At 39.4% G+C, this 14,513-nt stretch overlaps 1 protein-coding gene across 3 annotated transcripts in view; it reads left to right on the forward strand.

The window, feature by feature from the left end:
* The window catches only part of OPTN (optineurin), a 44,492-nt gene extending 31,115 nt beyond the window's left edge, over positions 1-13,377 (forward strand). For 2 of the 3 annotated variants that reach the window (XM_045069111.1, XM_045069110.1), the window contains 4 exons: positions 3,005-3,163; positions 8,787-8,917; positions 10,121-10,203; positions 13,189-13,377. In XM_045069111.1, coding sequence (XP_044925046.1) covers positions 3,005-3,163; positions 8,787-8,917; positions 10,121-10,203; positions 13,189-13,316 — 501 coding nt within the window. In that variant the 3' untranslated portion in view covers positions 13,317-13,377. The remainder of the gene's footprint in view (positions 1-3,004; positions 3,164-8,786; positions 8,918-10,120; positions 10,204-13,188) is intronic. The other variant, XM_045069112.1, reaches the window with a different exon arrangement.
* Positions 13,378-14,513: the final 1,136 nt, after the last annotated feature.

Here is a 14,513-nt window from a genome sequence, read left to right on the forward strand (position 1 = left end):
GCTTTTAGCATTTCTTTTTTTAAAGATTTATTTATTTAGTTATTGAGAGAGGGGGAGAGAGTGTGGAGGGGTATGGTGGGGCGGGGCAGAGGGAGAGGGAGAGAGAATCTCAAGCAGACTCCTGATGAGCATGGAGCCTGACTCCGGGCTCTATCCCAGGACCCCAAGATCATGACCTGAGCCGAAACCAAGAGATGGACACTTAACCAACTGAGCCGCCCAGATGTTATAGCTTTTAGCATTTCTAAAGTGAGTGGGTTCATAGGAGAGCTACTAGCATGGGTTCCCACGTGACCAGAGCACAGTGAGACTATGGGTGGCCACTGGAGGGGTTGTCTCCATGGAGCTGTTACAGGGCTAGCTTGCTGCTGCCAGTGACCTTGAGACCCTGGACTCACTGGACTGCAACTTACATTAGTATAACACCAGCAAGGAGTGGCAGTTTAAAAATGGGAAGATGTGTGAGGTGATAGATGTGCCTGTTAACCTAGTGGGGGGAACTCTCTCACACTGTTTATGCATATCAAATTATTACATTGTTCACTTTAAATATCTTATAATTTAATTTGTCAGTTTTACTTGGATAAAGCTGGGATAAATGAGTAAAGATCATGAATGCTTTGAATTAGAAGGGATCTTTGAGTTTATATGCTTGTAAATGGACTCTTTGTTTTCCTTTTTTTTTTTTTAAGTTTTATTTATTTTTAGAGAGAGAGAATCTTTCAGGGGAGGGTCAGAGGGAGAGAATCTTTCAAAGAGACTCCCTGCTGAGTACAAAGCCGAGGACACAGGGCTTGATCCCTCAACCATGAGATCAGGAACTGAGCCAAAACCAAGAGTCAGATGCTTAACTGACTGAGCCACCCAGACACTACATATTTTTTTTAATAAAATATTCTTCCTGGGGCACCTGGGAGGCTCAGTGGGTTGGGGCCTCTGCCTTTGGCTCGGGTCGTGATTCCAGGGTCCTGGGATCGAGCCCCACATCGGGTTCTCTGCTCAGCAGGGAGCCTGCTTCCTCCTCTCTCTTTCTCTGCCTTCCTCTCTGTCTACTTGTGATCTGTATTTGTCAAATCAATAAATAAAATCTTTTAAAAAAATATTGTTCCTCTCTAGGACTAGTAAAATTTTTTCATTATTTATATACTTATCTATTTTTAATTGGAGTAGAGTTGACACACAATGTCATATTAGTTTTCAGTGTCCAACATAGTGATCTGAAATTTATATACCTTATGAAACATTCATAATTATAGCTACACCTGTCACTGTACAGAGTTATTACAATAGTATTAACTGTACAGTTGACCTTTGAACGAAAGATTTGCACAGGTCTGCTTAATATGCAGATTTTTTAAAAATACAGAACTGTATACGTGTTTTTTCTTCCTTACGACTTTTTAAATAACATTTTCTTTTTTTTTTAGCTTACTTTATTGTAAGAACACAGTATATAATACATATAACATACAAAATATATGTTAGCCCACTAAATTATTGGTAAGGCTTCCAGTCAGCCATAGGCTGTCACTAGTTAAGTTTCTGGGGAGTCAAAAGTTACATGTGGATTTGTGACTCTGCAGGGGCTCAGTGCCTCTAACTCGTGCATTGTTTGAGGGTCAGCTGTATTCCTGTGCTGTACTGTACATCCCTTGACTTATTTATTTTATAACTACAAACTACAAGTTTGCACCTCTTGATCTCCTTCATCCCCCTATGTCTCTCTCCTTAACAAAACAAATGTTTTTTTACATTCCACATAAGTGAAATCATATAGTATTTGTCTATTTCTATGACTTACTTCACTTTACGTAATACCCTCTAGGTCCATCCATATTGTCACAGATGGCAAGATTTCAGTCTTTTTATGTCTGAGTAATATTCTTGTGTGTGTGTGTGTGTGTGTGTACGTATATAGATCGCATCTTCTTTATCTATTCATCTGTTGAAGAGCAGTTAGATTGCTTCCATATCTTAGCTATTGTAAATAATGCTCTAGTAAACACAGGAATGGATATATCGTTTTGAATTAGTGTTCTCATTTTCTCTGGATAAATACTGGAGAGTGGGATTACTGGATCATATGGTAGTTCTATTTTTAACTTTTTGAGGAACCTCCACAGTGTTTCCAGAGTGGCTGCACCAGTTTGCATTCCCACCAACAGTGCTCAGGGGTTCCCCTTTTTCTCCACATCCTTGCCAACACTTGTTGGGTTTTGTTTGGTTGGTTGGTTGGTTTTGATACTAGTCATTCTGGCAGGTGTGAGGTGATCAATTTTTAATTTGAACATGTTTCTGCTTTTCTACGGACTTCGCCATTTAAGAGTAACATCAGTGGGGAAAGTAACAGTATCAGCAAGTTACAGCCTCACTGAGATCAGGGTTTGTCATCGTTTCCCTTCTTTAAGTGTTTTTTCTAAGTTAAATGAGTACAACTTTCTGAGTAAGTTATCATTGCTAATTAACAGAACAGTTTAGAGCCAGGCATTTAAAAAAATAAAACTTCATTTAATGTTTTACCAAAATAGCTTGAATTAGAGGTGCCTGGGGGGCATCGTTGGTTAGGCAACCGTCTCTTGATTTTGGCTCAGGTTGTGATCTTAGGGTCATGAGACCAAGCCTCACGTTAGGATCCACGCTCAGTGAGGAGGCTGCTTGAGACTCTCTCTGTCCCTCTGCCTCTCCCCACCCCTGTTCATGCACACTCTCCACTTAAATAAATTAATCTTTTTTTAAAAGATTTTATTTATTTATTTGACAGAGAAAGAGAGAGAGATTACAAGCAGGAAGAGAGGCAGGCAGAGAGAGAGGGAGAACAGGCTCCCTGCTGAGCAGAGAGCCCGATGTGGGGCTCAATCCCAGGACCCTGAGATCATGATGACCTGAGCTAAAGGAGAGGCTTAACCTACTGAGCCAACCAGGTGCCCCTAAATAAATAAATCTTTTTTAAAAAATAGGTTAAATTATTTCACAGTCATTTCTAGAATAATCTTGTCTCTCTTAGTCTGAAAAAGTGGATAAGGTGGTACTTCAAGAACTAAGTGAAAAGCTGGAAGTGGCAGAGAAGGCCTTGGCTTCCAAGCAGCTTCAGATGGATGAGATGAAGCAGACCATCGCCAAGCAGGAGGAGGACCTGGAAACCATGACCGTTCTTCGGGCTCAGGTAAGCTATGTTCTGAAACATGAACTGAGTGAGGCCAACCATGGTTCTGTTCTCATATGGGAAAGTGATGGTGTTCAAAGTATATTTTTGGATGTTATATAATTTCCACCAATATATTTAAAGATTTTTTTTATTAAAGCATATCATGGATGGAAAGTGCACCAAACTTTTAAGGGTAGAGCTCAATGAATTTATCTATGCTACAGTTGATAAGTAGTTGGATTATTTTCAGTTTGGGCCGGTATAATTAAGGTTGTTCTGACATTCTTGTGCGTATCTCTCTTTGCTGGACTTTGCCTTCCTTTCTGTGGGTACATACCTAGCTAGGAGTGGAAGAGCACATTGCTAGAGTTCACGTATTACTGAATGTTAGTGGATGTGGCCAATACTTTTACAAAGTGGTTGTATCAGTTTTCGCTCCAACCAACAGAATCCCCATTGCTCCACATCCTTACCCATACTTATATTATCAATATTTTTACTTTTATTTATAACCATTCTGGGGGGCACATAATGGTGTCTCATTTAGTGTGCATTTCCCTGATGACTAATGAGACTGAGTACTTTCTCGGATGTTCAGTAGTCTTCTTTTTTTTTTTTTTTTTTTTTTTTTTTTTTTTTTTTTTTTTTTTTTTTTTTTTAATTTTTTATTTTTTATAAACATATATTTTTATCCCCAGGGGTACAGGTCTTCTTGATGCTCCCTTTCGTGAAGTGCCTGAAGATGTCTTTCCCCATTTTTCTTCTGGTTTACTGTCTTAATTTTATGAGTTCTGTGTTTACACTCCAGACACAAGCCCTTGACAATTCCGTTTGTTGCAGGTTTCTTGTTTCTGCGATTTGTCTTTTCATACCCCTAAAGGTGTCTTTTGATGAACAGAAGTTCTTAATTTTAATGTAGTCTACGTTGTCAGTCTTAATGCTTACAATTAGTACTTCTTGTGTCCTTTTAAAAAACTTTCACTACCTCAAGGCCATGAAGATACTCTGCTGTGTTGTTCTAAAAGTTTTACTGTTTTGCCTTTTATATTAATATCTAGAAACCACCTGGAATTAGTTTTTCTTTATAGAGTGGGATAAGGGTGAAGACTCATTTTTTTATCTTATTGCCTTGGCACCATTTATTTATAATGTCATCTTAAGTACCGTGCTGCCCTCTTGGTTGTATATTGTGTTCGGGTATCCATGGTCTATTTCTGGACTCTGTCCTGTTCCATTGAGCTATTTTTGTATACTTGCTCTGGTACCATACTGTCATGACTTATTATAAAGCACCAAAATTTTGATACCTGGTAGAGTAAGTCTTCCTACCTCATTGATACTTGTCAAGAAGACCTTATATTTTCCTTCCCTTTTTCATTGTCATTTTAATTTTAGCATCCACTTGGTATTTTACACACATACAGGAACGCAGAAGAACCTTCTGGAGCTTTGACTGGAATTATATTAAATACATTATCAATCCATTTCGAGGTAACTAACCTCTTTACAACAGTGACTCTTCCAGTGCAAGAATGTGGCGTAGCTTCTGTAATTCTTCTTCTTTTTTTTTTTTTTTTTACTTTTAAAGATTTTATTTATTTATTTGAGAGAGCATGAGCAAGAGAGAAAATACAAGCAGGGACAGAGGGAGAGGGAGAAGCACACTTCCCTGCTAAGCAGGGAGCCCGATACAGGGCTTGTTCCTGGGACCCCGGGATCATGACCTGAGCCAAAGGCAGACACTTAACTGACTGAGCCATCTGGGCATCCCTTCTTTAAATCTTCTTCTTTCCTTTTTTTTTTTAATTAACATATAATGTATTATTTTTTTAATCCTTCTAAATAATATTTTTAATATTCTTAGTATTAGATTATTCATAGATACTCTATTTCAATGATACTGTTATAAATAGCACCTTTTTTAAAAATCTTCATTTTTTAACACCTACTGTTATATAGAAATACAACTGATTTTTATAAATTGATTTTGTATGCAGTAGACTTGCTCAATTCACATTTTAATTTTAATAATATCTCTGAATATTCTTTTGACCTCTTTGCACTCACAGTCATATCATTTAAATAATGACTATTTGGGGTGTTTTCCTTTCCAATTCTTCCTTTGCTTTATTTCTTTTTCTTGCCTTATCACACTGACCGGGCCCCTGTTACACAAAGTGTTGTGTAACAGTGCAGATGGCAGGCAGCCTTGCAGTGTTTTTACATTTTACTGCTAAGTACATGGTGTTTGCTATAGCCTTTGTTGATCTTACTTATTGAATCAAGGAAATTCCCTTTTCTTTCTTGTTTGCCAAAATTTTTATTTCGAGTGGATATTGAATTTTATTGAGGGAATGTTTTTTTCTTATGGTAATGATATAGTTGGATAATTACATGCCTTTTTCCTTTAATTTGTTAATGTGGTGAATCACATTGATTTTTAAATATTAGGAAAACTACATTTCTTGAATAATTCTTCATACATATTGCTGGATTTGGTTTGCTTATATTTTGCATAGGACTTTTGTGTCTATATTCTTGAGTAAGATTGGTCTGGGATTTTCCTTTTGCTAATGTCATTGTGAGGTTTTGATATCAAGGTTTTTTTGGCCTCATGAAAATAAGTTGAGATACATTCCTTCTTTTACTTGAGAAGAATTTGTGTACCATGGCTTATTGTTACTATTTGACCCCACTCTTGCTCCTGGTGGGTGGAGGACTTGCAGAAAGTTATCAATGAGAATGAATCCTGCCTGAGATATTAAACTACAGGAAATGTGGGAGAGAACCTTTGTCTTTTGTCGTTATTTTGTTTGTTTGCTTAATTAAAAGTAGGATTGCAGTAGACCTTTTTTACTACAACTCTTCACTCATGATATCTTAGATGTCTCTCCATATTAGTACTCATAGCCATTTGTTATCTTTTTGAACAGTTGTATGGTATTCCAAAGTGTGCATTACCATCATAGACTTAACCAGTCCTTTAATATGTATATGCTGTACCAATATTCTTGCTATTACCAACAATGGTGAACTGAACAGTCTTGTATGTATGTCTCTGTGCACTTGTGGAATCTATAGTGAGATGTAGACATGGAATGGTTGGGTTATTGGGTATGTCTGTCTTTAAGTTAAATAAATATTAACAAGTTGTCTTCCAAGAATGCATAACCAAAATTATCCTCTCACCGAAGGACAGAAGAATGTCTATTTCCCCACCTCCTTGCATCATTCTTTTAAATGTTTGCCAATCTGATAAAGATAAATTCTTTTTAATATAATGAAGTTAACAGTTTATTATTTCCTAGTGACTACCTATATAGTCATTACTCAAATATGAAATCCAAAGGTAATCACCTTTGGATTTACTGGATGTACGGTCTTGAGTTTTATTTCTATAGGAAGAGAATTTCAACCCAAGCCCTTTATAGCATTTTGTTTGTTCAGGTACCTCATGGTATTGCTGTCATGTCCTTTTCCTTCTGTACACGGACATTTGTTGTGTTTTGATAGATACTCCCATTCATTCACTCAGCCACTTCTTTTTGAGCACCTTGATGTGAGCCACTGGTGTCGCTGCAGGGCACGTGGGAATGGACAGAATGACCCAGGTCTCACTGGCTCAGAGCTAATCATTGGTAGAAGTAAGACAGTAACTTAAATTGAGATTGGTCTCAAAAATTCCCCTGATGCATCAGTGATCGCATACCGTGTTGGACCATTCTTAAATGGCAGGAAGTCCCTTAAAAGGACCTTTTATCACATAGCTGTGGACGGGGGGTTGTAACTAAAACTGTGATATTTAAGTTTTTATTAATTTTTACTTTTAAAAGTAAGAGATAAGGGGGCCCCTGGTTGGCTCAGTCGTTAAGCGTCTGCCTGCTTCTCCCTCTCCCACTGCTTGTGTTCCCTCTCTTGCTGTGTCTCTGTCAAATAAATAAATAAAATATTTTTTTTTAATTAAGAGATAAATATTTGTATCCTAGAACCATGAAACTTGGGGGAAAACCTAAATTTTAAGTATAAAAAGTTTAAAATTGTTATTAGAATAATGTTCATTTCACTATTAAGGAGCTCATTTTTACTTTAGAATTCTTAAACAGTGAAGAAATCTCTATCACAACATAATATTTATATATTTCTAGGTTAGAAATTACCCTCCAGCTTAGCAGCTGCTACAACAAACATTTGTCATCTTTAGGTTTCTGTGAGTCAGGCATGCAGGAGCAGCTTAGCGGGGTGATTCCGACTCAGGGCCCCTCATGAGGCTGCACTCAAAATGGACCGAAAGACCCGTTTCCAAGCCAGCTCACTCACACAGCTGCAGGCAGGAGGCCTGAGTTCCTCACCCTGTGGGGTTCCCCACACGACAGCTTGCACACTCTCATGACCTGACAGCAAGCTTCCCCAACAGCGGGTGACCCAGGGAAGAACAAGGCAGAAGCCATGCACCATCATTTCTGCAATATCCTAGTGGTTACATGGGTTGGCTCTGTTTGTTGTGGAAGGGGACTATGGAAGGGTGTGAATACCAAGAGGGGAGCATCACCCAAGCCATCTTGGAGGCTGGCTACCACCGTGAGAAGGAGGCATAGAATACAGGCTTCCGTCTTGGTTCAAGTGCTGGCTTGACAACATACCTAAACTACCCCAGACAGAGCTGTTAAACTTGTGAATGTAAAGTGAGCATAGCAATTATACATTCACAGGACCTTTGATCAAGTGAAGTAAGGTAAGAATATAGGCACCTGACATAAGACCTTGTACATGTTTGGAATGCAATGAATAGCATCTATTTATTATTGTTGTTTAAAATTTAATTTAAGGCCAGCCTTTGTAAATATACCTGACAGAGTAAATAAAGCATTTACTATATTAAGCTAATCCTGAATATGACTTATTTATTTATTTATTTTAATAAAGATTTTTATTTATTTATTTGACAGACAGAGATCACAAGCAGGCAGAGAGGCAGGCAGAGAGAGAGGGGGAAGCAGGCTTCCTCCTGAGCTGAGAGCCCGATGCGGGGCTCGATCCCAGGACCCTGAGATCATGACCTGAGCCAAAGGCCGAGGCTTAACCCACTAAGCCACCCAGATGACCCTGAATATGATTTTTTTTAAAAAAAAGACCAGAGAATTGGGGCACCTGGACAGCTCAGTTATTAAGCATCTGCCTTTGGCTCAGGTCATGATCCCAGAGTCCTGGGATTGAGCCCCACATTGGGCTCCCTGCTCGGCAGGAAGCCCACTTTCCCTCTTCCACTCCCCCTGCTTATGTTCCTGCTCTTGGCTGTCTCTCTGTCAAATAAATAAATAAAATCTAAAAAAAAAAAAAAAAAAAAAGACGAGAATTTTACTGAACAAATGTTATGTGCAGTACTTAAACCACCTATATCAATGTTATTGTTGGGTTCTGATTGCCTAAAGTGCACACGCATGCATGCACACGCACATACAACTTGTCTTCCGTCTGAAGGTTGGGAAGTCATGTGCTGGCTTCTAGCAGGACTGTGCACACCTGTTCCTGATGAGGGAATCACAGAAGGCAGCACTCCCCCTGTGCCTCGTCACCCAGTGGGCTGTAGAGTATCCATGGGTTCGTCTATGTAGTAACTTCTGTCTCTCTTAACATCTACCAGATGGAGGTTTACTGTTCGGACTTCCACGCTGAAAGAGCAGCGAGAGAGAAGATACACGAAGAGAAGGAGCAGCTGGCCCTACAGCTGGCAGTCCTGCTGAAAGAGGATAATGTTTTTGAAGATGGAAGCAGGTGAGGCTCAGGAAGGCTGAGAGCACATGCTGGGAGCCCAGGGCATAGGCCGAGCATGGGGGGCCTGTCGGAGGTGCTCCCTATGAGCTATCGCTCAAGTCAAGCTGAGCACACTTCGCTTGACTGTGTCCCTGACACTCAGCGTGACTTCCCGCGAGGCCTGGCCGCGTCCTGTGGGAACATGATGAGTTCTTTGCTTTCAGACATGCTGGGAAGACGTGACCTTGTGTGTTCCGAAGCCCTGTCCTGCTGTCCTGAGGGGTACAAAGTCATAAACACTTCGATTTTGCAACATGTTTTAAAAGAAAATAGGGCTAAAATTACTTCTGTCTTTTAAATGTCCATTTTGAGAAAAATTGGAAACAGAGAGAAATAGAAATAGAAAAATACAGGGATAGAATGTCACACGCTATGATGTGCTCCACCCAGAATTGACAGTGACATACATTGATTTGCATCATGGATTTTTTTTTAAGATTTTATTTATTTATTTGACAGACAGAGATCACAAGTAGGCAGAGGCAGGCAGAGAGAGGCAGGGGTGGGGGGAGCAGGCTCCCCTGCTGAGCAGAGGCCCCGATGCAGGGCTCAATTCCAGGACCCTGGGATCATGACCTGAGCTGAAGGCAGAGACTTTAACCCACTGAACCACCCAGCACCCCCTGCATTGTGGATATTTTATACTGCCTGGAGCTCGGGTGGTAACATCCCCATCTGTTGTATACTTCTACATAGTATCAGTATAATACCTATGTCATATCTTGAAACAACATAATATTTGTTTCTCTGTGTGTAAGTTACAGGATGGTTGCTAGGTATTGTTCTGCAGCTGGCTTTATCTCACACTGGGATTTTAAACTTTAGAGGATTTTGTGTATATATGCAGTTTATTTCATTGTAACTGCTCTATAGTATCTTGTTTTAGAAATATGCTACTTTTTTCTAATCCATTCCATTATCAGTTGACAGTGTGGTTATTTACTTATTGATATTTTTCATTCTGATTATTCATTTCTTTCACTACTCTGTGTCTTAGTGCCAATAATATTTAACATTCTACTTAATCCTTAATATCTGGTTTCTATGAACTTTGCTCTTATTTTTCAGCTCTTTTTTTCCCTCCATCCTATTGTTGAATGTCTGTCTAATGTTGTCATAGTTCAGGGCATTAGAACATCACTATCCTGTTGCTTTTCATCCCAGCAGGCAGTCCCTGATGGAGATGCAGAGCCGTCATGGGGCGAGAACCAGTGACTCCGACCAGCAGGCCTACCTCGTTCAGAGAGGTGAGTTGCATGTGATTGTAGGTGATCACGGTTCCAGGGAATAACTATCCTGTAAAGAGAATGCTTGAGGACAAATGTAGTAAAGACACTACATTTTACATGAAAATTCCAGATCAAACTGTGAAGAATGTAGCACCCCCAGCCTTAATTCCTGTGTACCCTCTTCTTCATTACCATTACCATTACCAACTGAATCCAGACACCAGACTCTTCATGTTAGCACTGAAGACCTGGTGTAGCCGAACTTTCAACCTTTCTCCCTCTAATTCTCTATAGCTATTAGCCAACTGAATCACTCCCCTTTCCTTGAGCTTGCTCTAGGCTTGTGTACCTGCGTGTACTTGGTTATGTGGTGTCCTTCACTCACTCATTTCCCTGTCTCCCTCCCATTGCTTTCCAGTGAACTTCTACCCCATCTATAAAACCCATTTCAAATATCATCTCCAGGAATCCAGCAAAATGTGACCTCGCCCTCCTGAATTTCAGAAGTACTTTCTTCCTGTTGTAGTCCTCATCTTCTATTTGATTTTATAATTACGTATGTGTTCTAAATATGCATCTAAGTACCACATTAATGAAGCTCTCCCAGAACTTGTAAATTCACCTATTACCTGGTGTTACGCACATAATAATGTTCACATTTACTGAGTTTACTGTGCACTGACATGAACACTGGCCTCAGGCATGTTTACTGTCACAGGGTAAAGCTGTGTTCTTCCCCAAAAGCTGTATTTACCCACTTGAGCACCACCAGACATTTTCCCTAATCTGGTTTTAAGTAACACAGAAACACCCATATACCTCTGTTATCAAAAGTGTCTGTAGCAGTGTTTTGGGTCCAAAAAGACCATCTCTTGCACCTTAATTTCTTAGGAGAAGATTTTCTTTTGTCGTAATTAAAGAAGGAATGCCTATTTATGTTAAAAAAAAAAAGTCACATACTCTTCTACTTATATTTATAATCCAGAAATCATCACAAAGTACACATTTATTCATGATTATCCTAATAAGGTTTTTGTCTTATAAAAAGCAATATTCCAAACAGACTGTATTGAGATTTTCATTTTATTTTTATTATTATAATTTTGTTAGCTTCCTAACAAAGCTGCCTTAAACAGTAGCCCCTCTTGACAGTATTTCATCATTATGGTCAACTGTGGCCATCAGTGCACCTGTTGTAGTCAGGGACACTCAGTTGAGCACAAGGCCTGGCCAGGTCCATGGTGATGTGTGTCCTGGTTGGAGAGACAGGATGTGCACATAAAAGGATGGGTTCATAAAACAAGATAATATTTAAGTAATAGGAATAATGGTGCTGAAGGTCAGAGGACAGGTTGATCACTGGGGGCCAGGAGAGCTGAGAAAGGCCTTGAAAAGGTGTGACTTTAAGCTTGACCTTGAAGCTAGGATTTACATAAGTACCATGTGAGAATAAAGGGTCCAAGTCAGAGAGGAGGGTGATGTGTTAACAATGAAAACTGACTAAGCTTATTTTATAGCAAAGAGCCAGGAGGTAGAGGTAGGAGGTATTAGTTAACCAACTAATAAAACAGCCCAAGTCTGAGTCTCGAAACACAGACCAGGACCAAAAAAAAAAAAGGCACAGGTGAGCACAATGTTTTAAAATGAGCAGTCCCTGGTCAGTGCCAGTTGTCATCTAGAGCAGAAAAAGCTGACTCTGACTCCTGATCTCCGGCCATGAGACCATTAGAAAGTTCTCCACTTTCAGGGCATGAACTCATGCCTTGTCAGTATTTCTTTTCCTTTTTTTTAAAAGATTTTATTATTTATTTGAGAGAAAAAGAAAGCATGAGAGGAGATAGGTCAGCAGGAGAAGCAGACTCCCTGCTGAGCAGTGAGCCCGATGTGGGACTCGATCCTACAACTCAGGGATCATGACCTGAGCCAAAGGTAGTTGCTTAACCAACTGAGCCACTGGGCACCCACCTTGTCAGTATTTCTGTTTAAGGGTGTTGCTGAACACAAACTATCTGTAATTGTCTCACATATTATTCAATTCAGATAATATGCTCAGAAGCCAAAAACCATGTTAAATGTTGCCTCCACTGTCAGCCTCCAAAAGCAAACATTTCAGGGGCTGACTGAAAGTCCTCAGACCAAAATGCTTTGTGTTGGTCCAAAAAGGTCAGACCAAGGAGATGTCCCGGGAGTCAGAAGTCGCTTCTAGCATCAATCACAGTTTGCACATGTGGGACCTACTTAGAGTCGAGGCTTATTTCAAGCATTCTTTAATTTAGACTTGACCCTCATTCCAGTTCTAAAATTGGATGGAATGCCGTGACCCATTCTTTCTCATCACTTACTTTGCCTGGGCAGCCCTTACCTACACCTGGAATTCCTCTCAAGTGCAATGGGTCTCATCAGGGGGCCCTTTTCAGTCTTCCCACTAACTGCCTTGTGCATAACACAGTGTGGCCCTTTCCTCATACGTCCCTGCTGTTGCTTTTCTCACCTGAAGTCCCCACCATCTCTGTACCCCTCTGGTCCACCTCCTGGGTCTCAGATGCATGGGCCAAATGAATGCAGTTGTTTCTGCTTCTGAGAAGCTTCACACTTTTCTGGCTGTCTCTCTGTGTGCTGCTTACTGTTTTCTCCACCTTGTCTCCTCTTTAGCTCATATCTTCATCTATCTCATTCTTTCTCTCAGATATTCTTGTTTTTATTATAAAGCACATATTGTCCTGCACCTAGAACTGAAACCACATATTTTCAGATGCCTACAATTTGGACTAGAGCCCAAATCTCAAAGTGATAGGAAAGCGGGTACCATTCTGGGAGATCTTCTCTATGTGTGTAGATGTCTTAAGGACCCCATCCCCCAAAATTCCCTGTATTCACTCCCCTTTAGGTATCACTTACAAAATTTAACAGATGTTAACATTCATCATTTGTTATTAAAATCAAACAAAACCACTTACAACATGGAAGAAATGGAATAGTGTTTCATTTAATGTCTATTCCCAGGAGCTGAGGACAGAAACTGGCGGCAGCAGCAGCAGCGGAATATTCCAATTCATTCCTGCCCCAAATGTGGAGAAGTTCTGCCCGACATAGACACGCTCCAGATCCATGTTATGGACTGCATCATTTAAATGTTCACATCTCACTTCCCCCCAGACTGTTGGTAAATATCAAGATATTTTTCCTCCAAGAGTTGTGCTTCTGTGTTATTTGTTTTCACACAAACATTTTGCCTCATTATGTTTATTTTAGGAGAAAGAAATGAGTATGTTCTAAATGGGACATTTTCTGTGGATTTCCTTAGAATCCTTAACATATCACTTTTCTGATAATAGATTCTTTTTTTCTTTCTTTTTTTTTTTTTAAATGTTCCACATATGTGAGCTGAACTATTCACGCAGTTAATGAGCTTGTGACATCATGGGACAGAGGGAATATAACTGAAGGAGGAGGCCTCACAGAGAGTCTTTTAAGGAGGCAGGAAAAATGAAGTGGTCAGAGATTTAATCGATAGTATCTTTGGAGTTTTTTTTTAAATAAATCATATTGTTATTTTTCTTCATCCTTTAAGACACATCTATATGAGGTCGTGTGTATGTTGTGGTTTTATCGCACCTACACTAATTGTACCATTTAGGATGGGGCTCTTTTCCTATGAGTGCTATGGGCTTTTACTTGATCATTCGTATGAATGAAAATGTATTGGCGTATGTGAAGAACATATGTTAAGTTCACTGGTTTCATTGTAGCCCCGCGTATATGGGCTTATACAATAGATAGTTTATTAATTTCTAAGAAAGAACAGCTGCCTATTAATTTCCCTGGATCAGGCTGTATACTCATAATCACAAAAATAGGTATTGCAAAATAAAATTTTGCTTTTGAATAGTTCACATTGTTCGTATATGATTGGCCAAGCTCATGGGATGCTTCCCATATTCAGCTTTATATAAACTTAATGCTTATTCAAATCTGTTTGGTGAATTCTATGATACAAGCAAATCCCCTTAGTAGAGACTAGTATGTGTTGTTTGAATTAGAGATTATTCCTGCTAAGGAGGTAAAAAGATAGGGATTTGCTCTATTCTGTAAACCCACAGTTTACCGAGATTAGCTAATACTGAGCCAGTCATCAAAGTAAACAGTGTCTTTGTGTGTCTATATCCTAAACATTTAGAAGAAACTTAAAAGATATACTCTGCGTTTATCATAATAATCTCTCTTAGGCAAACTTGATTTAATAACGTGTGTATGTGCGTATGTGCGTGTGTGTGTTTATTTATGCATATATGTTTTTTAAACCAGGAATCAAAACAGTTAATTCTGTG

Source organism: Mustela putorius, unplaced genomic scaffold (assembly GCF_011764305.1).
Source record: "Mustela putorius furo isolate JIRA1106 unplaced genomic scaffold, ASM1176430v1.1 tig00003913_pilon_pilon_pilon, whole genome shotgun sequence".
In the NCBI taxonomy this organism is placed as follows: Eukaryota; Metazoa; Chordata; class Mammalia; order Carnivora; family Mustelidae; genus Mustela; species Mustela putorius.